Genomic DNA, 27,333 nt, shown 5'->3' with positions numbered 1-27,333 from the left:
AGCCACACCCCCACCCACGGCTCTGGGGCCCTGGCCCGGGGAGGAGGCTGCTGTGGACCCAGGACACCGGTTCTCATCTCAGCTCTGGTCACTCTGATGATGTGACCAGGCTCTTCCACACTGAACTTTGCCCCTGTCTTCAGCGCTGCCCTTATCACAGGGGCAGCATCACAGCCTCTGTTTACTCATCTGTCTGCCCAGCACCAGCCCGTCCTCCTGGACTGCCCAGGGCCACCCGACACGACATGGTTCCTACGCTTGGGTGTGTTGGGAGGCGGGTGGAGGTTCACGGCCCTGACTCACATTCCCGCGTCTGCCCCTGCCCTTCCCGCAGCGCCCCAACCTCCACACCCCTTAGCCTGCCCCGCCCTGATCCTGCGGGGCCCTGTCCACGACACGGTCACGCCCGGCTCACGGCCCGGGCGCGCCCTGCCCAGGTCATCCACACTCCCCTGCAGCCCGCGTCCCTCCCCCGGGGCCCGATGGGCGCAGACACAGCCCGCCGTCCCGCACGCGCGCTAGGCGGAGGTCGGGCGTCACCGCCGGGCCCCGCCGCCCCCCGGGCCCGCGCTCACCCATGTTCACGAAGCTCATGACCAGGTCGGCGTGGCCCAGGCGCCGCTCGGGGGGCCCGCCGTCCTCGGCGTCGTCGCCGGCCATGGCGTGGTAGAGGTCCAGCATGAAGAGCGGCGCGGACGCGGGCGGCCGGGCGGCGGCGGGCGGCGTGCGGGGCCGGGGCCGCCCGGGCAGCCCGAGCACCTCCAGGATCTCGCGCTGCAGGTCGCGGCGCTCGCGCGGGCCCAGGCGGCGCGGCGGGCAGCCGGGCGGGGGGCGCGGGCCGGGGCCGCCGCCGCCCAGCGCGCACAGCGCCAGGCCCAGGAGCCAGAGCGGGCTGGGGCGCGCGGCCATGGCGGGCCGGACGGCGGCAATCACCGGGCGCGCATCCGCCCCGCGGCCGCCCGGCCGGGCCCCGACGGCGAGCGCCGCCCTAGAGCGCCCCCCGCGCCGCACCTGGCGCGCTCCAGCCGAGGGGACCCGGGACTGTCGGCGAGTCCGGCGTCGCCGAGGCCGGCTCAGCGCAGGGGCGGCGGGCGAGCTGCCGTCGGGCTCGCGGAGCGCGGACGCCCCAGCACCTCCCGGGCGGCCCCGCCGTCTGGGCCGCCGCCCCTGTGCTCCAGCGCGGCCGCCGGGTGCCGCCCCCTCCGGGCCGACCAATGGGGCGCAGGGGCGGGGCCAAGGCCGCGGAACCCACGCCCCGGGAAGGGGCTCTGGGGTGCGGTTGGTGTGGCAGGAGGTGGCTACCTCGAGATGCGACCCGCTAGTGGGCGATGCGCCCGTCGGGCGAGGGGTCCGCAGCCCGGCCGTCAGGGGCCTCAGGGTCGTCCTGGGCTCCGCTCCCTGCCGCTGGCCGCGACGTCCTGCAGGCTGGGGGCCTCGGCCTAGGGACCCCAGGGCAGCAGCGCTGTCCGGGGAAATCAGGAACCTGGCTCCCGCGGGGCGGGTCCGGGCGCCCTCGCCTGGGCGGGGATCCCGAGTTTCGGCCCGGCCAGCGGGGGGACCCGACAGCCCAGCCTTGGTGCGCAGACTGTCGCCCCAGAACCCGAAACGCCTCAGCCGGGTCTATAGGTAGAGGGGCCCCGCGGGTGCTGGCCATGTCCCGAGAGTGGGGCGCGTTCCTCTGCCAGCAGCAGCCGGGCCCGCGTTCCCCGCCACCGCAGCTCCTCGCGGCCTCTCGGCGCCTTCCCCGCTGTCCCCTTGAGCCGTTGTTGGGGGCTTCTCCTTTCCGGACACCTGCTCGGTCGCTGCTCCTGGCGCGCCCACCCACCTGGCTCCCGCGTGCTCCCGGGCTGCGCCCACGCGGGCCGCCCCAGCTGTTCCTGCGGCTGCGCGGTCCCCGCCAGCTCTCGCTGTGCGCCCCGGGGAACCCGGTGCCGATTCAGCCCGGCGCGGAAGACGCGCACCCGCCTCCGGCCGTCCCAGGAGCTCTGGGGCCCTCGCCAGCGTCCAGGAAGCGCCTTTGAGCGTCTAAGTTGTCACAGCCCTCAGCGGCCTACAGAGAGACGGCTCCTCAGGGAAACTCCTCGGTGGACCAGCCCTTCCGCACAGCCTGCACTTCCCGAGGCGCGCTCTCACTGCGTCTATTCGCTTACGGTTAAGGCGCTGCGCTGGGAGGCGGTGACACTTAGACCGAGCTGGGAAGACTAGAAGGAATTGGCCTGGGAGGACAGGGAAGGTCAGTGGGAGGAAAGTGTTCCAGGTAGAGGAAACAGCTTGTGTCAAGGCCCTGAGATTCGAGGGAGCATAACAACGGCAGGTAACAAATAACGCTTACGGTGTGCCAGGCACGTTCTGCATCAAAACCCATTTAGAGTGCTTAGAATTGTGCTTGCCACATAGTGGCAAGGCTTTCATGCACATACATTGTATAGAGTGGATGCCATTTAAATCCCCTCTGTTAACAGATGAGGAGACTGAGGCACACAGAGGCTTACCGGAGGTCACACAACAGTGGAGCTGGGGTGGGGCAGGTGGCCACGTGCAGGTGAGCTGTTCAGTGGAACCTGGAGAGCCTGGAGTGGGGAGAAGGGCAGGACAAAAGGGGAGGGTGAGGCTGAGGCTGGAGGGGCTGGCAAGGGACAGACCACAAGGGGCCTTGCAGGGAGGCTGGATGAGGGCTCTGGACTCCAGGCAGTTATGGGCCCCTAGGTAGATTCAAGGCTAAACTTCAAAATGAATGTATGATGTCCAATAAAATTCGCACTTTTCCTTGATGACTTCAATTCTAAAAAATACCAAAATTCAAATCTAAACAATCATTTGCTGCTGCCTTAAGCCCATGCCTAGTCTGTCTTACCCAAAAGGTTAATTTCCACACCGCTGGTAAGGCCCAATAAGGATGCTGAACTTTATCATAAGGATAATGCAGCTTAGCCTTGAATGTGCCCAGGGCGAGACCAGAGCCTGGATGCAGAGGGGACCATGGACTGGAGAGAGACTCGACTCAGGGCCACAGTTGGACACAGTCGCAGTAACGAGAGGGCAGACAGGGAGACAGTGGCCATGGGTGGAGGGCAGAGGAGAAGGCTGTTATGAGGCTGAATCCACAGGGCTTGGTGACTGCATGTGGAGGCAGGGAGCAGAGTCAAGGGGGTGTCCTTGACTGTTAGGCTTGGTCTGGGTCTCTGAATCTCCTGCGCCCTTCACTGTCCTTCTCTGTGCCGCTGGGCATTCCTCTGCACTCCCCTTTGAGTCCACACTATCATTTGGGGCCTCAGATCTAGCCTGTAATTCTCAGGGTGTGCGTCGTGCAACACCGGGCTCCCAGCTAGACTGCAAGCAGCCCAGTGCTGGGCTGATTCTTGTAACAGCAGAAATCATTTCACTCAGTTTAGGGCAAGTGGAGATAGCTGTGTTCTTTAAACAATGGGCCTCACATTCCCATAAACCTAAACATTGGGTTTTAGCCATTCCAAAGGGCGTCACCCCACGATTCGATTCAGCAACAACCCCTGGGCTGCTCTGTGCTGTGGCCTGAGTCAGAGATGAAGCCAGCCAGCTCCCTGCCCCGAGCGGCCCCCACTCTAACAGGGGTGACAGTCAGGTGAACCTGAGTCATTCCCGAAGGCAGAGTGAAGGCTGTTCTTTGACAGAGGGGCGGGCAAAGTGCCTGGAAGGGAAGAGGGAGCAGAGGCGGCGATGTGTGCGTAGAATCCTAGAACTCCACAGCTGCAAGGGAACTGAGGTGGGGAAGCTTTCTTGCAGAAAGTGGTGTCAAACAAGGGCTTTCCCCAGCCACCTGGCAACACTGTGACCTTGGGCAAGTCACTTAACCTCTCTCAGGCGCGGTTTCTCATCTGTAAATGGGGCTCACAATTGTAGGACAGTGATGGGGATTAAAGGAGCAAGCATCTAGAGCACTTAGCATGGTGACTGGCATACACTAAGCTCTCATTAATGCTAGCGATTGTTTATTGTTATTACTATCAAAATAATATTATTATACTATTCAAAGCTCTACACTTGATCTCAGCCAAAAGGCCGAGAAGCGATTATTCAAAGCTCTAAAAAATACTTTTTCCTAATTACAAAAGTAACTTGCATATTGTAGAAAGTTTGAAAATATATAAAAGTAAAAAAAGAACATAAACCACCCAAACTCATGTTCCAGAGACAACCACTGGTAATATTTGGTGTATCTTTTTATTAATACATGTGTATATTTTTAATACAAAAAACAGAATCACGCTTGCTTTCCTGACATCATAATATATTGCAATATTTCACCATGCCATTTATTATTTCCAAAAAGGTATTTATTTTTTTTACTGGCTTCATGGTATTTTTTCATCATATGGCTATCATAACTTATTTAAGCAACCCTGTGTTATTGAAAAACATGTTTATTTTATTTTATTATTTTTTTTAATTTTATTTTTTCCTTTTTCTCCCCAAAGCCCCCCGGTACATAGTTGTATCTTCTTTGTTGTGGGTCCTTCTAGTTGTGGCACGTGGGATGCTGCCTCAGCGTGGTTTGATGAGCGGTGCCATGTCCGCGCCCAGGATTCGAACCAACGAAACACTGGGCCGCCTGCAGCGGAGCGCGCGAACTTAACCACTTGGCCACGGGGCCAGCCCCAGTTTATTTTTTAATATTATGAAAAGAAGTTTGGTAAACACTGTATGCTACATTCCTCCCCCCCGCCACTCCGCCCCAGGAGAGTCCTAATGCAATTGGCATTAAGCTCTGGGAAGTCCTGCAGTAAAGAAACCTGCTTAGCTTTAACTCAATGTCTTCCAAATGCATTTGACCATGATTTTTTGGGGGGGGAGGGTTTGAAGACCACATCTCGGGGACCAGGATGTGATGGAGTCCCCAGAACTCAGTGGTCTGACATTCATCACCTGGTCTCTGGTGCTGACCCCTCCTCACAGTCTTATCTAGCCACTAACAGTGTACACATTGCTCTAGTCACATGGGACTACCTGTGCTCCCCTCACTTGTTCTGCTGTTGACATTTCTGTTCATCTACAAGTGGATTCCTTTACCAAGAAGGTCCAAATCCCCTTGGCCTGTCTGGTCAAGTATTACCTCTCTTTAAGACGCAGTTGAAGCAACCCCCTGCCCCCATTCCTGAGACCCTCTCCACCCTCACGGGTAGATGGATCTCTCCTTCCCAACTCACTCACATCCTCAAACTGAAGGGCATTTGCTTGCTCACACGTTCACTCCTTCTACTCCCTCTCTCCACTGGGGACTTCTCAAGGCAGAGACTGTCATGCCAATTTACCTTCGGATCCCAGTGTCAGGCTCATGTTTAGGGTTTCAATAAATATTTGCTGAATTTACTAGTCTCTGAGAAAGGAGTAGCTTCTGACCTTCGTGAATCCTTCCATTGAGAAGTGTTCATCATTGCATGGGAGCAAAGAACAGAAGATGAAGCTGTGTTGGAGCGTGGGGGTCCGTGGCCAGCAGACTCACTCTTTGGTTATGTAACTGGTTCTCTTGCACACCGGCCGCAAATGCAAATCCACGAATTTTCATTCCTGAAACCACAAGGTTAAATTCACCATCACCAAGACCTACTCCCGTATAGAATATGAAAGAGAAATAGCAATTTAAAAGAGCAGAGACAACAGTTTTCCATAAGAAAGACACTGCAGGAATGGATATCATCCAGTGTTATCACCAACACATTTAACCTTTGCATTTTGCGATCTGAGGACCTGTTTAATCCTATCATAGAATCCTGTCCAGAGCTCCTATGTCATGACCATGTCAGTCCCAGAGGACGCCATGGGGTGGGTACACTATCATGACTCATTAAATGACTGCTGAGGGGCCTCAAGGCTGTCTGCATCAAGGATGCTGGGAAAATCCAGCTCATCCTGTTCCCAAGGTGTGCTTACAAGGCAAGAAGAAACAAATAAACATAACGAGACCATCCTGTCTTTGTGGGGAATCTCCAGCCAATGAGTCAGGTCACCTCCTATTAATGGACTAAATGCCCCATTAAAAGACTGAGACTGTCAGATGAGTGAAGGGAGAAAAAAAAAGCAAGAACTAATGACAAGCTGTCTATAAGAGGGGCACCGCAAACATAAAAACACAGGTTCAAAGTAAATGGATGAAAAAAGACAAATCATGCAAATGAAGGAGTAAGAAGGCTGGAGTGGCTATATTAATATCAGGTAAACTAGTCTTTAAGATAAAGAATATTAGCAGAGAGAGTGATAAAAGTGTTGTTTCATCAGAACCCATCCTACTGAAACAGGAGGACCTCACGCAACTCAACATAACAGGTTCAGGCTACACGAAATAGTGATGTATGTCGTTCAAAAGTGCTCACATTTATTTTGGGAGTCAGTGGGAATGGGTATCTTTGAAGGTTTCCACCTGAAATGAAATCCATTTTGTGACCCAAATGAGAGAGACCAATGGATGAACGGACTGGGGATAGAAGTAGGGACGGGGGTGGGGGAAGGGAAACCTCTCAAAGGGAAGTTTACAAACTGCCAAATCTGAATCAAACCAACTTTGGCAAATTCTTTGTGACTGATGCAGAATCCTGGCAACAGTTTGTTTAAACACAGAGCAAGGAGCCGCCTCTCTGACGAGCAGAGAAACAGGCTCTTTCTTTCAGACTTCCTTTCTCCCCTAGAAGGTCAGCATGAGCAGAAGGCACACACAGGTGGACGACCCAAGGCTTCGTGCTCCATGCAGCCCAGATCTCACCCCTTGCCTTATGGGCATCCATGAGGCTCAGGACCAGGTCGAGGTCCCTGTACACTGGCTGGTTCTCAGCCAGCTGTGGCTCCACCCTGTACAGCCAGTCGACCAAGGCCTGCAAAGCGTCCATGAACTGGCCTGAAAACAGCAGGGCCTCCTCTGACTTGTGCTGCCTGAGAAAAGCACACAAATCTCACCATTTTTAGTTGTAATGGTTAGAAATACAGTTTAAAATTATCAAGATGACACCAAAAACACAGGCAACAAAAGAAAATATAGATCAATTGGACTTTAATACCTCATCAAAATTTAAAACTTCTGTGCATCAAAGGATGCTACCAACAGAATAAAAAGGCAACCCATAGAATGGGAGAAAATATTTGCAAATCATATATTTGATAATATCCAGAATGTATGAAGAAATCCTACTACTCAACAGCAATAAAACAACCAACCAGTTTAGAAATAGGCAAAGTAGAGCCGGCTCCATGGCTGAGTGGTTGAATTCGCACGCTCTGCTTCGGCGGCCCACGGTTTTGCCAGTCGGGATCCTGGGCATGGACATGGCACAGCTCATCAAGCCACGCTGAGGTGGCGTCCCACACAGCACAACCACAAGGACCTACAACTAGAATATACAACTACGTACTCGGGGGCTTTGGGGAGAAGAAGAAGAAGAAAAAGAAAAGAAGATTGGCAACAGATGTTAGCTCAGGTGCCAATCATTAAAAAAAAAAAAGAAATGGGCAAAAGACTGAAATAGATGTTTCTCCAAAGAAGATGTATAGAGGCCAAAAAGCACATGAAAAGATGCTCAACATTACTATCATTATGGAAATGCAAATCAAAACCACAATGAGACACAACTTTACATCCATTAGGATGGCTATTCTCAAAAAACCCAAAAAATAACAAGTGTTGGTGAGAATGTGGAGTAATTGGAACCCTTGTGCATTGCCAGTGGGAATGGAAAATGGTGCAGCCTGTGTGGAAAACAGTATGGTGGTTCTTCAAAAAGTTAAACGTAGAATTACCATATGATCCAGCAGTTCCATTACTGGGTATACATCCAAAGGAATTGAAAGCAGGGATTGAAATAGATATTTGTGCACCAGTGTTCATGGCAGCATTATTCATAACAGCCAAAAGGTGGAAACCATCCAAATATCCATCAACAAATGAATGGATAAACAAAATGTGGGATATACGTGCAATGGAAAAAAGGAAGGGAATTCTGACACATGCTACAACATGGATGAACCTTGAAGACGTTACGCTAAGTTAAAGAAGCCAGTCACAAAAGGACAAGTATTGTATGACTCCAGATACCTGGAGCAGTAAAGTTCAGAGACAGAAAGGAGAATGGTGGCTGCCAGGGGCTGAGGAGAGGGAGGAAGGGGGAGTTGTTTTTCGATGGGTAGAGTTTCAGTTTGGGAAGATGAAAAAGCTCTGGAGATGGATGGTGGAGATGGCTGCACAACAATGTGAAGGTGCTTAATGCCACTGACTGTACACCTAAAAATAGTTAAAAGGGTAATTTTTATATTATATATATTTTACCACAATAAAAAAGAGTGACCAAGGTTAACGTCTAGACATGATTACTCAAACCACACTCTAGAATGGGATTAAGCAGAGTGCTGGGGACAGGTATAGAGTACCTCTGACATCTTAAAGTCCAATGACTACGCACACGGACACACCCTGATGACCAGAAGTCTGCACTCGTTACTTCATACACTCTTGCAGGAGAGGGCGGTAGTTGAGGGCAAGATAATCATTAAGGGCAGAGGCTCTAGAGTTGGATAGACAGGAGTTCCCATCAAAGGTCCCCACCAGCCATGTGACACTTAACCTCTCCCAACCTCCAACTTCTTGTGTAAGATGGGGTCATAATTGTATCGCCGTGGAGAGCTGTTCTAATGGCATGGCAGCTGTCCCTCATTCACCTCAGACCCAGGGCCTGGAGTCCCAGGATCCCCAGATCCACTGCTCACTGGCTGTGGGACTCTCTGAGCCTCACTTCCCCTTCTGGAGAACAGGCAAAAATGACATCTGCCTCCCTTAGTTGCCAGGCAACTTGCTATTAATAATGAAAAACAGCAACAACAACAATAAGAACAATGACACAGCCCCCACTTCTTGAGAACTTCCTCTGTGTTAAGTGCTCTGTGTGGATCCTCACAACAGTCCTAGGAGGGAGGCGCTCTCCCCATTTCACAAAGAACTTGGTAGACTTGGTGGAGATGAGCCTTGCTCAGGAAATGGCAGCTGTATCCTTCCTGTGCGCAGGGCAGCGTGGGCTGTGTGGAGCCAGGGTGTCTGTGGAGTTCACAGCTAAGGTCAGAGCCCTGGCCACAGTCCAGAAGCCATGCCCACCGTCTCCCCCAGGGGTGGAAGGTCACCTGACTCTAGGGCGGGGGTCAAAGCTGCTGGGAAGTTGGAGTGTTGGGCTCTGGCTCCCCTTCTGCTCCTGATCGGCTCTACCACCTGGGTCGGTCACTATCCCTTCCCAGCCTCAGTTTATCCTATTGTAAAGTGCAAAATAGGGGTCAGATCCTTTGATCACCAAGATCTCTCACCACAAAGAATGGCTAAGAGAAAGTTCAGGAAAACATGGAGCCAGCGCCTGAATTCCTGGCTTCTCTCTGCCCCCTGGTGGACACCAACAGCCTAGCACCCAGGGGAAAAGCCTGAATGCAGTCACTCCCAGGGACTTGCTCTGTGATCTCTGCCAAGATTTGCATTCCTCTGGGCCCCAATTTTCATCTGTTAAACGTGGATAATAATATTACTCACTTCTTTGGGCTGTTAGTGAGGATGCAAAGAGATAATACATGAGAAGTGCTTGGACAGAGGCAAAAACAGCTCAGCCAGTCAACAGAAGTCGGATCCTACAATTGAGATAGCAAGTCCTGTCATCGGTGAAGAATGTACTGACTGCAGACTTATGACATGTTTGTTATTGGAAACCAAAGTTGTTCACTTAAGCTGTGCATGGATTCACGGTCCCTGTGGTAATTAACCCACCTCTGGATAAATAAACTCACCAGCCTTATACGTTTTATTAAGGTTTTTCAAAACACCAAGTTTAAAATACTTTTCCTACTTTTGTTTGTTCTCTTTCCTTGGTTTCTGACTTTCTCTCTATTGTTTCCTTCCTTTATGTTTTTAGAAGTTTTTTTTTTAAAGATTTTATTTTTTCCTTTTTCTCCCCAAAGCTCCCCAGTGCATAGTTGTATATTCTTCGTTGTGGGTCCTTCTAGTTGTGGCATGTGGGACGCTGCCTCAGCGTGGTTTGATGAGCAGTGCCATGTCTGCGCCTAGGATTTGAACCAACGAAACACTGGGCAGCCTGCAGCAGAGCACGCGAACATAACCACTCCGCCACGGGGCCAGCCCCAGGAGTTTGTTTTATTGCTCTTTTTCAAATATTTGCCTTGTTTATCTATTTTTAACACTTTATTAAGGTATAATTTACACATCATAAAATTCACCTGTTTTAGTGTACAATTAAATGATTTTTAGTATGGTTACAGAGTTGTGTAATCATCACCACAATATAATTTCAGAACATTTCCATCACTCTCAACAGAAACCCCCAGCCCTAGGCAACCACTATTCTACTTTCTTTCTTTATAGATTTGCCTTTTCTGGACATTTCACCAAAAAAGCATCATATAATATATGGCATTTTGTGTCTGGCTTCTTCCACTTAACATGTTTTTGAGGTTCATCTGTATTGTAGCGTGTAGCAGTACTTCATTCCTTTTGATTGCTGAATAATATTCCCTTATATGGACATACCACCTTTGGTTTATCTATTCACCAGTTGATGGACATTTGTAGCATCTCCATTTGGGGCTATTTTGAACAGTTGTTGCTATGAATGTTTGTTTACAAGTGTTTGCATGGATGTATGCTTTTGTTTCTCTTGGGGGCTTATTTTAATACATGTATTGTTGCTTAACAAATGTATTTTAAAATATAAATGTGCCCCTAAGTGCTGCTTTAGCTGTGCCCCACAAACTTTGACATGTAATATTGTCATTAATATTCAGAGCTTAGTATTTCTCAAATTTCTTTATGATTTCTTTTTCCACCAAAAGTTATTTATCAATATGATAGCTTCCAAACATATAAGCCTATTATAATCTGTAATTTTACTGAATCATGGTAGGGGAACGTAGACTGTTTGGTATTAATTCTTGAGAATTTGTTGAGGTTCCCTTTATGACCTTCAAATGGATGCTCTGTTTTTGTCAATGCTCCATTTGCGTTCCTTGGGAACTGCTTGAACTGAACGGTTTCTCTAAAAGATTCTAACCTAAACACAGGTGAAATCTTCTTCTTCCACACGCTCTCCACGCCAGTCCTGCCAAGATCCCACGAAAAGTTTCCACCTGCAAAGAAAGTCATAGGACCGTGGTCTACAGCTCCGCCTTCCTGGCTTCTTGTTCCTATTCTCCTCGTCACAGTGACCGCCTTCTGCACTTCACGGTACCCCTGATGTCCGTGACAACCCTCTGCATCTGGGATCGCTATAGGCCCGCAGACTCATGTCTTCCCAGCTTCCGTGCTGGCTCCACCAGTCCAGCTCCTCCTCTTCTTGGGCCTCCTCAAGACTTCCAACCCACTCCAATTCCTCCCTATCCATCAACTCTTTTCTGCCTTCATTTTGCTCCTTAACCAGCTTAAATTTCATGTTCCATCATTTCAGTTACTTCCTTGCAAACATCCTGAACTCCTTTACCCTCCCTTACCCCTCAGCACTTACCTATCAAAACTCCAAACTCTAGATGAACCCAACTATCCATCTCCTTTTTGCCTACACCCAGGCTGGTAAGCATTGTGAAGGACATTAACTACTGGCATGTAAGTGACACTGTAAATTCACAGTCGCCAACCTCAGTGCTGCGAACACTTCTACTATGTTTTCTTGTTTAGATACGCTGTTCTCAGACTTCTATCTTCCCTTCTACCCGTCTCAGTCTCAGCAGATGATGTAATGTTCTACTTGACAGAGAAAATAGAAGCTGTCACACAGCTGCCTCGTCCTCCCTTCCTTCCCTCCTTCCAAGGACACTCCTTCTGTGCTCAGAATTCCATCCCTCCTGGCTTCTCAGGAACTTTGTTCTGTTCATGGAGGGAAATGAGACAGCATGGAGGGAGAAGAAGTAGAAGATAGCTGCAGAGATGTTGGTTTTAAAATGCAAATCTGGGCATGATAATTCCCAACAAGTAACCCTTCAACATCTTCCCATTGCTCTGAAGATTTTTTAAAAAAGCTCGACATGGTCCTCATTGATATATAGTTAAGAAAAAAAGAGGTGCAAGCAACCTTTACACGTATTGATATGCCAACTTCACTCATGCTAACAAAAGCACAAATTTAAACTATGCTGAGCAAAAACTTTTCACCTATCAAAAGAGCAAAACATCGAGCCAGCCCTGATGGTCCAGTGGTTAAAGTTCGGTGGATCCTGGGTGGATTAAACAATCCAATAGTTTTCCTTTCAGATTTAATACTGAACTGGTGTTTTGTTTTCTCATCTAGATCCGTCTTTACCCTTCTCCACTCTGCTCTGTGTTCCTGGAAGCCAACCTCGGCAGACTGCAGAAACTGGACTTCCTCACCCTTTGGCTTCTGATGGAGTTTGACCAAGGGAAGGCACTGGCAAAAGACTGGAGGATGGGAGTAGAAAGAGGGCAGGGTATTCATTCCCCCCAGATCACTCCCTGTCTGGCTGTGGCTGCATTCCTCTAGAGCCACAATTTCATCCAGGTGTCATCACTTCTGTAGGATTCTGGTAAACTCTCTTCCTCTTGCTCCTTCAGGCTTAGGAGTCATAACAGTTTCCTGCTTTTGCCAGTCCTGAGGATAGTTGCTTCACCATTCCTTGTTGATTTCCCTGACTTTGAATATCAATGACCTTTTTTTTGCCAATTTTTGAACTTTATATAAATGGAATCATGCAGTATACATTCTTTTGTGTCTGACTTCTTTCACTCAACAATTTTTGTGAGATTTACCCATGCTGTTGCATAAAATAGTAGTTTGCTCATTTTCATTGCTGCATACTATTTCAACTATTTATCCATTCTACTGTCAATAGATATTTGACAGTTTTTTCCAGGGTGCCTATATATCTATTAGATATATACGTAAGAATGAAATTTTGGGTTACATAATACACATAATTTCAACTTTAGTAAACATCAAATTCATTTCTAGAGTGGTTGTACCCATTTAGAGTTCCACGAGCAGTGTATAAGTTACCATTGTCTGTGGGATCTGTAGTGATGTCTTTCTTTCTTTCTTTCTTTTTTAAGGAAGACTGGCCCTGAGCTAACATCCATGCCCATCTTCCTCCACTTTATATCTGGGACACCTACCACAGCATGGCTTGCCAAAGGGTGCCATGTCCTCACCGGGGTCTGAACCAGTGAACCCCAGGCCACCAAAGTGGAACATGCCCACTTAACCACTGCACCACCGGGCCGGCCCCTATTTTCATTTTTGATATTCCTTTTTCGGTGCCCTTCCTCTTATTTTCTCCTTGATGAGACTTGACAGGGGTTTGTCACTTTTATTAGCGTTTTTTTTTTTAAAGAACCAGCTTTTGGTTTTTTTGATATTTTTTATATTTGCTTTTATTTCATTGTTTTCTGCTCTTTATACTTTCCTTTGTCTTTTGAGGGCTTCATTTGTGACTCTTTTACTACCTTCTTGAGATGGATGCTTAGCTTATTGATTTTCAGCCTTCCTTCTTTTCTAACATGTAGATTTAAATGTATAAATTTCTATAAGCATGTCTTTAGCTGCATCTCCCAAGTATTGAAATTTAGCATTTTTGTTTTCATGCAGGTAAAATATTTTCTAATTTCCATTGTGAGTTTTTTTTTTTTTGGACCTGCAGGCTATTTAGAAGAACATTTATTAATATTCAAACATATGGGATTTTAAGTATAATTCTTAGTTAATTTTAGCTTAATTGCCCCATGATCAGAGAACATATTTTGTATTATTTTAATTCTTCAAAATTTATTGAAACTAGCTTTCTGGTCCATATATAGTCCCATTTTGTAAATATTCCATGTGCACGTGAAAAGAAGGTGTACTATGCAGTCACTGGGCGTGATGCTCTTTAAGAGTCAATTAGGTCAAACTTATTAGTTGTGTAGTTCACATCTTCTATATCCTTATATTTTGTCTGCTTTATTCAATCCATCAGTGGTAAGTATGTTAAAATTTCCCACGGCAATTTAAAATTTGTCTATTTCTCATTCGAGTTCTGTCGATTTTTGCTATAAACATTTTGAGGTTATGTGGTCAGAAAATATAAATTTAGAATTATCTTTCTGGTGAATTGAACTTTTATTATAAATTGTCCCTCTTTACCACTACTAATTTTTTTTTGCCTTGCATTCTTTTTTGTTTTTCCAAAGATCGGCACCTGGGCTAACAACAGTTGCCAATCTTTTTTTTTTTTCCTGCTTTATCTCCCCCAAACCCCCCCTGTACACAGTTGTATATATCTTAGTTGCACGTCCTTCTAGTTGTGGGATGTGGGACGCCGCCTCAACGTGGCCTGACGAGTGGTGCCATGTCCGTGCCCAGGATCCGAACCCTGGGCCACCGCAGCGGAGTGCGTGAACTTAACCACTCGGCCACGGAGCCGGCCCTGCCTTGCATTCTTTTTCTGATATTAATTAGCTGTAATAGCTTTCTTTGGTTGGTATTTGGATGATATATCTTTTTTCATCCTTTCATTGTCTTTTGTTTTTAAGATTGGCCCTGAGCTAACATCTGTTACCCATCTTCTTCTTTTTTTTTTTCTCCCCAAAACCCCAGTACATAGTTGTATGTCCTTCTAGCTCTTCTATGTGGGATGCTGCCACAGCATGGCTTGATGAGCGGTGCTAGATCTGCGCCCAGGATCCAAACTGGTGAACCCTGGGCCACTGAAGCAGAGTGCACAAACTTAACCACTATACCACTAGGCCAGCCCCCATTTTCTTATTTATTTAATTAATTAATTTATTTTTAATTTTTATTTGAGGAAGACTGGCCCTGAGCTAACATCTGTGCCCATCTTCCTCTATTTTATATGTGGGATGCCTGCCACGGCATGGCTTGGTAGGCAGTGTATGGGTCCGTGCTGGGGATCCAAACCTGCAAACCCCAAGCCGCTGAAGCGGAGCGCACGACCTTAACCTCTACACCACCAGCGGGACCCTCCATTTTCTTTTTTATAAACCTGTTAGTCTGAAATAATTTCAAACTTGTAAGAAAATTGCGGACACAGTACCAAGACCACCCATATACCCTTCACCCAGATTACCCATTTGCCTTATTCTCAATCTCTCTCTCTCTCTCTCTCTCTCATATGTACACATGGAAGATCAAGGATGTAGAAAGGACTATATATATGTATACATATTTAAGATTTTGTCTTCGGTTTTCAGCTGTTTTACTCTGATGTGTATGAGGTACGTTACAAAAGTGTTTGGAGTTTGTTATGGACTGAACTGTGTCCCCTTCCTCATTCATATGTTGAAGCTCTAACCCCTAAGGTGACTGTATTTGAAGACAGGGCCTTTAAGGAGGTGATTAAGGTTAAATGAGGTCGCAAGGCTGGGGCTCTAGACCAATATGTTTGATGTCCTTGTAAGAAGAGAGAGACACCAGGGATGTACACACACAGAGAAAAGGCCATGTGAGCAAGAAGACAGCTGTCTGCGAGCCAAGGCGAGAGGCCTCAGGAGAAACCAAACCAACCTACACCTTGAACTTGGACTTCCAGTCTCCAGAACTGTGAGAAAATGAATTTCTGTTGGTTTAGCCACTGAGTCTGTGGTGTTTTGTTATGCAAGCTGTAGCAAGCTAATACAGAGTTCATAGGGCTTCTTGAAGGTGGCTTGATGTTTGTGTCTTGATGGTTTTTATCGGTTTTGGAACATTCTTGGCCAGTCTCTCTAAAACATTGCTTCTGTACTGGCCCTGCACTTCCCTCTGGGAATACAAACACGTGTGGGGTACATCTCACAGAAGCCATATCTCTGTTGGGAAAGGCAGTCTGCCGTGGGCCCTCAGCATCTCTGCTGCCCTTGCTGACTGTGCCAAACTTCAAGGTTTATTGTCCCCTGACACTGAGCAGTTACTGTCACTAGTCATATAGATCAGGGTACTCAGAGGGTGACTGTCGTGTGACTCCCTGAGGGAGGGGGACTGGCTTATTTACTGCTCGCTACAAAAGGTGCTGGACCCTTGGCCCTGAGTTCCTCAGCTATGGTGCAACCCACTGCCTGTGTAGCCTCCAAATAGGCCCACTACATCACCCCAAGGGACTTGGAGGCATATGTTTGTATGTGGGGGAGAGTGGGCCATGGAGTGTCTTTCCTTTAGGGATGGAGGTTGCTTTCTGGATTACCTGTCATCTTCTCTAATCATTGACAATTACACTGCCCCTTGGGTCACATTTCCCTTCTTGGGTCCCCAGGTAAAAACAGTAGTCCTACCTGGAATGCATACACTGACTCCCGTTCCACATAGCAGGATGAGTCATGTACTGTGCCATCAGAGACCATGCTCCAGAGACAATGATCAGAAACCTACCCTTTACTTAGCTACCACAGCCAAAGAGAGGCCACAAGTCCCAGATCAACAGGTCAGTCTAAACTCTCTTGCGTGGTTGTAACGGCTAAGAGTGCGGCTTCATACTGCAGCCTGGATGAACAGAAACGAGAACGCATGGTTATCAACACCTCCTGTTATGTTTGGAATAATACCATAGTTCAAGCACAACAGTCCATCTACACCTAGGAAAGGAAGCTTAAAGGTTGTCTGAAACAATACCTACTAGCCCCCTCTGGGACTTACTCACTTGGCTGGGTCAGGGCTCCTGGGGAGCATGAATGAGGTCACTACTGCAGCTTGGCCTCAACTGCTGATTGGGATTCTGTTCATAACAGCCATAATCAAGTGATGTACGAGACAAATTGAATGGATGTATTATGAGCCCCAGTCAGTGCATCTAATCTGGGTTTCTGACAGCATGGCATATTCATGTGAAAATCTGAATTCATTTCAAAACGTGTAGGGTAGAGGAGTGGATTTTGGGGGAAAGGCAGGTCACCAGGGGCCCCGAGAGCCCCTGTATAGCCTTGCTGAGCTAAACCAAACGACCTGACTCTGAGCAGCCTCTGTAGCTTATCATGAAGGTGATGAGGCAGGCCAAGGAAACCACAGGTGCTATGTGCACCTGTTCACTCTCCAGAGGACAGGACTGGTTGGCTCCTTGCTACCACAGGTGCCGGGCCCTTGGCTCTGGCTCCCTCAGCTGTAGCTGCGGCTCAACCCGTTACACGCACAGCCTCCATGACCCTTCCTTGGGACTCGGAGGCAAGGGAGTGGGCACCACTGTGCTCATGCTCCCGCTGTTGGCTGTGCTGTGAGTAATGACCTGTCTTGCTCTGAGCTATCGAGACTTGTCTGCTTTCAGCATCTACGGAGCTGTGGCAGGTTTATTACCTGCCGTCCCGTACGAGGTTGGAGTTCTTCCCTGACGCTCTTTACTCTCTGTTTTGTATTTTCCATCCCTTTGTCTCCCTGCTTCATTCTGGGTATGTTTTCTGACAGATCTTCTGGTTCACTAATTCTCATCCACTGAGTTTTTATTTTTAGTTATTATATCTTTCATCTCTATACTCTCTGTATTCATTTCTCAGTGTTGCAGGAACAGATTACCACAAACTGGATGGTTTAAAACGACAGAAACGTATTTGCTCACCATTCTGGAGGCTGGAAGTTCAAGATCGAGGTGTCGGCAGGGTTGGCTCCTTCTGGAGCCTGCTGAGGAGAGTGTGTTCCATGCCTCTCTCCTGGCTTCTGGTTGCTGCCAGCAGTCCTTGGGGTTCCTTAGCTTATAGACGCATCACTCCAGTCTCTGCCTCCATCAACACACGGCATTCTCTCCCTGTGTGTGTTCACGTCATCTTTTTATAAGGACACCAGTCATACTGGATGAGGGGCCCACCCTACTCCAATATGACCTTACACTGATCTATCTCCAAACAAGCAGACATTTTGAGGTACTGGGGGTTAGGACCTCAACTTACCTTTTCAGAGGACACAACTCAAACCATCATACTTTCTTTTGGGTTTGTTTTTTTTTTATAGTTTCCAGTTCTCTGCTGAAATTCAAGCTTGCCATTTATATCTTTGAATGTAGGAAGTGTGTAAAGGTCTGTGTCTTCAACTCCAATATCTGAAGCCTCTGCGGGTCTGTTTTTCTTCTCTATTGATTTTGCTTTCTACTGGTTTTGTTCACATTCACTCTTCCTGTGCTTTGTGTGTGTGTGTGTATGTGTGCATGCATACACACATACACATACTGGGCATTGTATTTGCAGAATTGCTCGTAGAAACAACTTCAGGCCGAGATTAGTGTTGTCTTCCTCCAGAGGGTAAGTTTAGAGAAGACATACTTTTGCGTCTGCCTGGCACCTGGAGGGACTTGCAGTCTGGGATCACCGTAAGACAATTTCAGGGATTGTGATGGTACGGGGCTGAGGCATGTTCTTTGTGAGATCCCATCTACTTCCCATTCATCCTCACATACTCCTAGAGTTTAGCCTTGTAGAGTCCTAACACAAAGTGAGGGGGTTCACCAAGGGACCTTCGTTGATGCTCCTTGACTCTAAATGCTGTCCCATCTGCCCTGCAAAGTTGTAGAAATACGACTCAGCCTCTCGGGGGAAAACAGCCTCAGACACAAGGCCCATCACCCTGAGCCTCCAAACTCCCAAGAGTCTTGGCTCAGCCAGTAATTCTTCACTAACTTGTTAGCAGCACTGCCTGTATGTTAGTTCTCTATTGCTGAATAACAAATTACTACTATACTTAGCAGCCAAAAATAATAAATATTTACTATATTACACAGTTTCTGAGAGTCAGGGTCCAGAAGTGGCTTGGATGAGGGGTTCTGGCTCAGGGTTTCTCATGAGGTTGCAGTAAAGCTGTCAACTGGGGCTGTAGTCGTCTGAAAGCTTGACCGGGGCTGGACAACCCACGTCCAAGATGGCGCACTCACACCTGGCAAGATAGCGCTGGTTGCTGACAGGTCTCAGTTTGATCATTTGGTAGACCTCGCCATAGGGATGTTTGAGTGTCCTCATGACACGGGAGTTGGCTTCTCCCAGAGTGAGTAATCCAGGAGAGAGAGCAAGGAGAAAACCACAATCTCTTTAATGATCCCACCACTCACTGTCACTCTGTGTTCTTTCCTTCATGAACAAGTCATGAAGTCCAATCCACACTCAAGGGAGGGGAATTGGGCGCTATCTCTTGAAAAGAGGGGTCTGTCTCAATGAATAAATGGACACATTTTAAACCCATCACAGCTGTTAAGTAGAATGATTTTTAAATAATTTTGTCCAGTTTTTCTAGTTGTTCTCAGGAATAGGATTCATCAGAATTACCCAGTCCATCATAACCTGAAGTACAAGCCTATAAATTTATTTTTTTGTTCCAGAAATACAAATTATTTGTCTTATTTCGTACTGATTCTCACATACAAATAAATATTCTCGGCTCTTCAGATTTTGGCACAGTAATAAAAGATATTCCAGGCTGTGATTGATTATTATTATTTTTTCTTTCTTCTTCCTCTCAGGAAAGGAAGATTCATATTTAATATACTTAAAAGAAATATCCAAAATTTCTTGTCTCTTCATTTTTGTTTGTTTTTAATGTTTTACTCTAAATCTTGAATTTGTAAGTATCAAAGCACTACATTCATCCTATTTAATTAGAATTGAAATAAACCAATAAAAGCTCAGTGAAAACTAAAATATTTATAAGAAGTAGCAACTAGATAATTAGAGGATAATGACAAACTGGTGTTTGCGCCGGCCTGGTGACGAAGCAGTTAAGTTTGCACGTTCTGCTTCAGAGGCCCGGGGTTTGCAGGTTCTGATGCCAGGCGTGGACCTACACACTGCTCATCAAGCCATGCTGTGGTGGTGTCCCACATACAAAATAGAGGAAGATCGGCACAGATGTCAGCTCAGGGACAATCTTCCTCAAGCAAAAAGAGGAAGATTGGCAATAGGCAGGGCCAATCTTCCTCACCAAAAACAAACAAACAAAAAAGATAAACTGGTGATTCTTCTAAAATACAGAGTGCTCTGTAAAAAATGCTCAGTACAGTCATACAGTCACACTGCTCATCTAGCAAAGGCTGAAGTCCCAGCTAGTCCTAATGTTTATAACAGTCCTGTATGGCAGGAAGCCCACTGAACAAGTCCTGACATCCTACAACCATAGTCTGAACTAAAGAGTTTACAAAAGAAATCATATTATTAAGTTTATCAACTGTTACAGTTGTAGTTGTACTATGTACCAAGCACTATGAAAGTATTTCACTATTTTAACAACTGCTTCAGCCATGTCTTTGACGCTCTTACCTAATCATCAGCCCTGTGTAGGTGAGGTTATTCAGTGAAGTATTGTTTGTGACAGCAAAAGTCTGGAAACAACCCAAGTGTCCATTAATAAGGAAGGAATTGGGGCCGGCCCCATGGCCAAGTGGTTAAGTTCGTGGGCTCCACTTCGGCGGCCTGGGGTTTCACTGGTTTGGATTCTGGGCATGGACCTAGCACCGCTCATCAGGCCATGCTGAGGCAGTGTCCCACATAGCAGAGCCAGAAGGACCCACAACTAGAAAACATAACTATGTACTGGGGGGGCTTTTGGGAGAAGAAGAAGAAAAAAATATTTGCAACAGATGTTAGCTCCGGTGCCAAACTAAAAAAAAATAAATAAGAAAGGAATTGACTAAATAAACTATGGTAAATCCCCCCAGTGGAATACTAGATAGCTGAAAAAAAGAAGCAGAAAGCTTTCTGTGGACTAATAATTATGCTATAAAATACATTGTTAAGTGAAAAAGGTAAGATGCAGAGCATAGTATGTCCTCCTTTGAGTAAGAAAGGAGTGTGAATGAACGCATATTCACATTTGGTTGCATTTATTCACAGGAAAAGGATACATAAGAAACTAATAAAATGAATTACTTATAAGAGATGGATGAGGTAGACGCAGGAATGCAGACAGACGTAGCAGGGAGACTTCTTAAAATATACCATTCTATATACTGTTCCTTGGATGTTGTGAACATATTACTTAGCCAAAACATTAAACAGAAGAAAAATGTGTTGAAGCGATGAATGCCCCATATAACCCTAAGGAACTTATTTTCCCTAATCCGAACCTCAATGTCCTTGAGTGGCCTGAAGGACCACTGAGGACCTCCCCCTCACTGGCTCCCCTACTTTCTGTACAATCTCTACGACTCTGGTCCACTGCTCCGGCCCCAGCCCTCGCAGAGGGTCGGGAGGGGTCTGCCTCATTTCAGGTGCTTCTCTCCTCTTAAATCAGGATCAGGACTGTGTCAGCACTCCAGCCCCAGGGCTGTTCCCTGGGGCCACTGAGCCAGAGGGCCTGTTCTCCACCTGGTCCTGCAGCAGGACAGGGAGTGCAAGATCTCAGGAAGGGGCCAGCCAAGCTCTGTACTCTACCCAGAGGCCACGTCTGCGCTCACTGCTCAGAGTGTGCCCCTCCTGGGTTTGGGGCTGTGGTGGGGCCTCAGAGCTCTCATCACATCCCATGCCCACCCCCCCAAAGGGCCCATGTGACTCTCTACTGCACCGAGGACACAACCCTCCTTCCCAGTTGTAGGCACCTGGCTTCTGTCTAGTGGCTACTGTGGGCCAAGTACCTCAGCATATTACCTCTTTTTATCCCCACAACAGTCCAATTTGGCAGATAAGGAAACTGAGACCTAGAGAGGGTTTGGGGCTGCAGCAGAGGCGGGGAAGGGGGAAGCAAAGATGGCTGAAGTCACTTTTCAGTGAACTCACTGGGAGGCAGGACCACAGGGGCTGAGTGAGGGATGCAGAGAGCTGGGTGTGAATACAGGGAGCAGAAAGGTGCAGGGTGACCGAGGCTGCAGAGGTGGGCAGGGTCACTGAGGGCCAGGCTGAGGGGCTTGGAGAGCTGTCCGAGATGTGGCATTTGAAGATCTGGCCTTATAGCATGAGCACACTAGGTCACTGAGGGGAGGTGCAGGAGGGCGGGAGAGGTGGGCAGGAGGTGGTGAAGCTGTTGGAGGAATCCAAGAAAGAGAGATGGTGCGGCTGGGTCTAGCGGGTGGAGGGGGTGCGAGAGAAGCGAGGATCAGCGAGCCCTGGTGACTGATGGGACGAGGCGATGGAGGAGAAGGAGGAGTGATGACATGGTGATTAACATGCATTGGGCACATTGTATATGTACAGCTCAGTAGCAAGTGTTTCATACTCACCATTATGCTTGATCTTCACAACACCCTGATGATGTTGGTACTATTTTTATCCCCATTTGACAGATAGGGACTGGGGCTCCGAGGGGTGGGATCCTCGGAGGAGATCACATAGCTAGTCCTCAAGTCCCTGGGAGTGACTGTATTCAGGCTTTTCCCCTGGGTGCTAGGCTACTGGTGTCCACCAGGGGGCAGAGAGAAGCCAGGAATTCAGGCGCTGGCTCCATGTTTTCCTGAACTTTCTCTTAGCCATTCTTTGTGGTGAGAGATCTTGGTGATCAAGGGATCTGACCCCTATTTTGCACTTTACAATAGGATAAACTGAGGCTGGGAAGGGATAGTGACCGACCCAGGTGGTAGAGCCGATCAGGAGCAGAAGGGGAGCCAGAGCCCAACACTCCAACTTCCCAGCAGCTTTGACCCCCGCCCTAGAGTCAGGTGACCTTCCACCCCTGGGGGAGACGGTGGGCATGGCTTCTGGACTGTGGCCAGGGCTCTGACCTTAGCTGTGAACTCCACAGACACCCTGGCTCCACACAGCCCACGCTGCCCTGCGCATAGGAAGGATACAGCTGCCATTTCCTGAGCAAGGCTCATCTCCACCAAGTCTACCAAGTTCTTTGTGAAATGGGGGGAGTGCCTCCCTCCTAGGACTGTTGTGAGGATCCACGCAGAGCACTTAACACAGAGGAAGTTCTCAAGAAGTGGGGGCTGTGTCATTGTTCTTATTGTTGTTGCTGTTTTTCATTATTAATAGCAAGTTGCCCGGCAACTAAGGGAGGCAGATGTCATTTTTGCCTGTTCTCCAGAAGGGGAAGTGAGGCTCAGAGTCCCACAGCCAGTGAGCAGTGGATCTGGGGATCCTGGGACTCCAGGCCCTGGTGCCCACACTTGCCTCTGGAGGGCCTCTTTCTTTAGACAATTCTTTTACTCATTCATCTGAGCAAGTATTTGCGCAGGATACACTCTGATCTGGCCCCGTAGTGGACAGAGGGTGCCACGCCCTGGGCCCTGAGGCAAATGACAGGGAGTGGAACCAGCAGATACTGAGGTGGGCCAAGCCCAGAGCCTACGGGCTCCCTGGGTCTGAGCAGTGAGCACAAGGGGCAGAGAGCCAGGCCTGTGGGGGCAGGCTCAGTGCCACCTCTGCCTGACCAGGGCTTGCTTATCTTCCACATAGAATCTCACGTTAGAAGTCAGAGCATCTCCCAGATAGCATTCTGCCGTCTAATAGCCTCAGGGCTACCCACAGGACTGGGAGCTCCCTCAGCCAGGGGCTCCAGGGCCAGAGGGTTCTGCCTGGGAAGAAGGCTCCTGCCAATGGTGTGGGGGGGCTGCTTCTAGGACATCCCTCCTGAGTTCTTGCCATGCTGTCTAAAGTTGGTTCAGGCCAGTGGAGAGGGGCCATCCCTGGAATGACCTCCTTTGTCCAGCCAGGGGACTATCCAGGTCAGAGGGGCCAGGGTTTGGCGTGGGAATCAGGGCTGAAGGTCATGGTTTGGGGATTATCCTAACAGGTGTTGCCCTTGCAAAAGACAGCGCACGTTGGGTCTGCACAAGCTCACACAGATGAGAAGCCAGTGGGGCGTAAAGTCCAGTCCCACACTCTGGTCCACTTGGCACCGCTGGGGGCCCTGGAGGAGGGCTGTGTCCACCTGGAGGAAACAGCTTCTTTTTCTGAATCATCATAGGCACTCCATGGGATGGCAGTGGGCCTGATGGCAGCAGTCACTAAAGCACATCGTTAGGGGAAGGCTTGATGCTGGCCTGGGCCTGGGAGTTGGGCCTGGGGCTCCCGGGCCAGTCCCCGTTTGAACGAAAGAGTTGCAGTGAGGTGGTCTCTTTTCCAGGTCTATGCCCCTGAGGTCTTGCTCACGAGGAGGGAAGAAAGGAGAAGGAGCTAGTCATAGGCTGGCCACCCCCTCAGGAGGCTGGGCCTCTTCTCAGAGGAGCTTCTGGTGCTTTGCTCAAGATACGTCCAACAAGAACCACACCACCACTCCCGGGGGCGCAGAGTCTTCTCCACTTTTTATTCTCCCAGCCCCCTAGTCCAGATTTACGCCACCCAAATATCTGCTGGTGATGATGGCCAAATTCCTCTGCAGGGTCACTGGTTATTCACCAGAGACACATCTGTCCAGTCTACACCTCTGACAAGCCGTTGCTACGAGACGGACCTCCCGGCTGGGGCGATTCCAAGCCCTAGAACCGTGAAGCCACCTGCCCCGGACACCACAGGGGAGAGCTGCAGTAACAGGAAGTTCCAGCAGCCCAGCAGAGGCCCTAGGTGGAAGTAAGCCTGGAACCCACGCGGCAGGCGGTGTGATGAGGGCCTCCCTTGGGGACGCCCACCCAGGGCAGGGAGGAAGGTGTTCCAGGCTGGGCAGCGAGGCCTCTCTGCAGCCTCCTGAGGCCGTGTAAGGACCCGGCCTGGCCTGGCTCGGAGGTCAGATTCCTCAGCTGAGGAGCTGCAGGCACTAGGAGAGGCAGCCAGTCGTGGCGGGAGGACTCCTTTGTTCCAGGTATTTTCTCAACGGTGGGGCTGGGCTGCCTGCCAGGTGCCAGGGCGCGGCTCTCGCCTCCCGCCGCACAAGCTGCTTTGCCGCCAAGCCCTGTCCCTGGCTCAGCAGCTCCTTGCCGCGCTTCCTCTGCTGGGCCCGGCAAAGTGAGAGGCCCGAGCTGTGGGGCAGACAGAGTGGGCCGGGCGCCCAGCCCACCCGGCCTCATGTCAGCACTAGGGACTCACTCAGGGTTCCTCGTGGTGTTTGGCGTTTAGAACTACATTCTTCCAGGAGAATGGGTTAAAAAATATAAAAATACAAACTTTTGCTCAACAAAATATGATAAAACTGCGAGTTTGGACATAGGTTCTGTCTAGATTTGAATCCCAGCTCTACCACTTACCAGCTGTCTGACTATGGCAAGTTACTTAACCTCTGTGTGCCTAAGTTTCTTCATCTGAAAACTAGGGACGATAGTTGTACCTACCTCATAGGAATGTTAGGAGGATTGAACAAGTTATTACACATAAAGCTCTGAGAACAAAGTGTGGGACACTGTACAAGCTGTGGGAGTATCTGCTGCGATCATGATGTTGACATTAATGGGGATAATGTTAGTCAAGACTCTTGGTTGCACAGAATAGAAACCACTCAGGCCAGCTTAAGCAAAAGAGAGGAATTTAATCCAAGTCTTCAGAAGTGTCACATGGAACCCAAGGGTAGGGGGCAACCAGGCCTCAGCAGGAATGAGAACCAGGATTTCAAAAGCCATTGAGCTTTTCAGCAGGAAGCTTCTCTTCCTCTCTGAGCTCACCATTCTCCACTTTCCTGAACACATGGTCGAACATGGCTCTCAGTCCTCAGCTCAGGTGACCAGCAGAAAGGGACTGGCATCTCTGAATCCTAACAGCAAAATCATGGGAGGGAGACCCAGTGTCCCGTTTGGGTCATGAGCCGAGAGCCCAGCAACTACGGCTGAGGAGCCTGCCAGGAATCCCGGCCTGTGGGCAGTCTAGTGCCCAGAGACAACAGCATGGGCTGAGCAGACATGCCCAAGAGCATCTGTCTACTCCAGGGGTGCTCTGGAGGGGGTCAAGAGACTTGTGCACCAGTCCTGGTGTTGCCTCAGGGAACCCCTTACGTCTCTGAACCCTTCTCCTCTTCTGTTCACTCAGCTCTTTCCTTTATCACAGCATTAGATAATATGTACTATAATTATTTCTCTGTCTTCCTCACTAGATTGCGATTTTCATTCATTCTTTGACATAATAAATATCTACCAAGCACCAGCCATGTGTTAGGGATACAGAGATGGTCCAACTCAATGCTTGCTGCCCTCCGGGAGGCTCAGTCTGGCTTTGCATGTAGTCGTGTGAAACAGGTCAGCCTCAATGCCCAGTTCTGCCTAAGTTCAGGGGCTGGGGACTTTCTTTCCCACACCATTGATACTCAGTGTCAAGATCCTACCTTTTGTTTTATGAGGTTTATAAGGTTCCTGAACTGTTACGAAAAGAGGGTATCCACAAGAAATGGCTCAGATGGGGCATGGTGTGGGTGGGCATCTCTGCTGTTGGGTTATTCGAGGGCAATAGCAGGCAGCTGGCAAGAGGACATCCCCAGCAAGTGAAGAGCAGAATAGTGACTGTGGCTCCTCAGCACAGGAGATGGCAGTGGACCCAGGGGGCCAGGGACGGTTACCGATGTTGGCTTGGCTGTCATAACACGAGCTGGCCCTGCCGCTGGGCAGGCTCCTGATGCGGACTCTGCTCCTCTCCACGTCTCTGATTCCATCTCAGACCACTCTGAGCTCCTGCAAGATCAAGTCCTGTCCCTGTTCTCCACCTGAGTGACCCCTAACCAGCCTTCCCATGAGCAGGACGGGCCAGGCACCCTGCTAGGCTCTTTCTAGCCCACTATGAAGGCATAAGCTTTACACCCTGCTTCCTTTAGAAACATTCCTGTGGGTTCTCAGAATCCCTTCTCTCCATAAAGCCCACCACTTGGCTTTCACTATCAAGTCCATGTGGGTGTCCACAATGAAGCCTAGTTTGGAAGTTGAAAAACTAAACACAGGCTTTTTTCCCCCCTTTCTCTTTGCATTTGTACTATAAAAATATTAATTCTTGAAGGCAATGTGAATGACTTGGGGGAGGGTCACATACAAGGAAGTGTGGAAAAGCAAAGCACAAATATTAGTATTTCAAGATGTTTTCCTCCTACACAGATCACCAAATTACTGGGAAGGCAACAAAATAGGTCTCTAGTTTGGGTGTGCAGTGTTCCCAGAGCTCTGGCATGGGGTGAGAGGAGACAGCAGAAAGGCCTGTGCAGAGGAGGTGATATTGAGCTGAGCCTTGAAAGGATGAGTAAGAATTTCCAGGGAAATAAGGGTGTGGGGAGAGCATTCCAGACAGCATCAATGGGACCGAACGAACATCGAATGACGGAAGAAAGGCTAATTGTGTGCCAAGCACTGTTTTAGGAAGTACTTTTAAGATACTAACTTAATCATCACAATAACCTCAGAGAGCCAGATTTTTAAAAAGATGGAACTGAGGCACACAGTGGTTAAGTTATTGGCTCCACAATTCACATATGGCAAGTGCTAGAGCTGGGATTCAAACCTAAGTTTGGCCCAGAAGCTCTATAGCCCACACTGTTCTGTCTTGAGGAACTGAAAGTAGCTTTGTAATGGGTGGCGGGAAACTTGGCTGAAGGAGTGAGCAGAAAGACCACACACCTT

The 27,333-nt window shown here is 48.7% G+C and overlaps 1 protein-coding gene and 1 pseudogene across 3 annotated transcripts in view; both read right to left on the bottom strand.

The window, feature by feature from the left end:
* Positions 1-3,903: 3,903 nt before the first annotated feature.
* On the bottom strand, positions 3,904-4,050 carry LOC139082099 (U2 spliceosomal RNA; annotated as a pseudogene).
* Positions 4,051-4,186: 136 nt separating this feature from the next.
* TRIT1 (tRNA isopentenyltransferase 1) overlaps positions 4,187-27,333 on the bottom strand; it is a 79,655-nt gene continuing 56,508 nt past the window's right edge. For 2 of the 3 annotated variants that reach the window (XM_070610154.1, XM_070610165.1), the window contains one exon: positions 4,187-5,544. In XM_070610154.1, the coding sequence (XP_070466255.1) occupies positions 5,408-5,544 (137 nt within the window). In that variant the 3' untranslated portion in view covers positions 4,187-5,407. The remainder of the gene's footprint in view (positions 5,545-27,333) is intronic. The other variant, XM_070610152.1, reaches the window with a different exon arrangement.

The sequence above is a fragment of the Equus przewalskii genome, chromosome 2 (assembly GCF_037783145.1).
Source record: "Equus przewalskii isolate Varuska chromosome 2, EquPr2, whole genome shotgun sequence".
NCBI lineage: Eukaryota > Metazoa > Chordata > Mammalia > Perissodactyla > Equidae > Equus > Equus przewalskii.
This window is presented reverse-complemented; position numbering and strand designations above follow the sequence as displayed.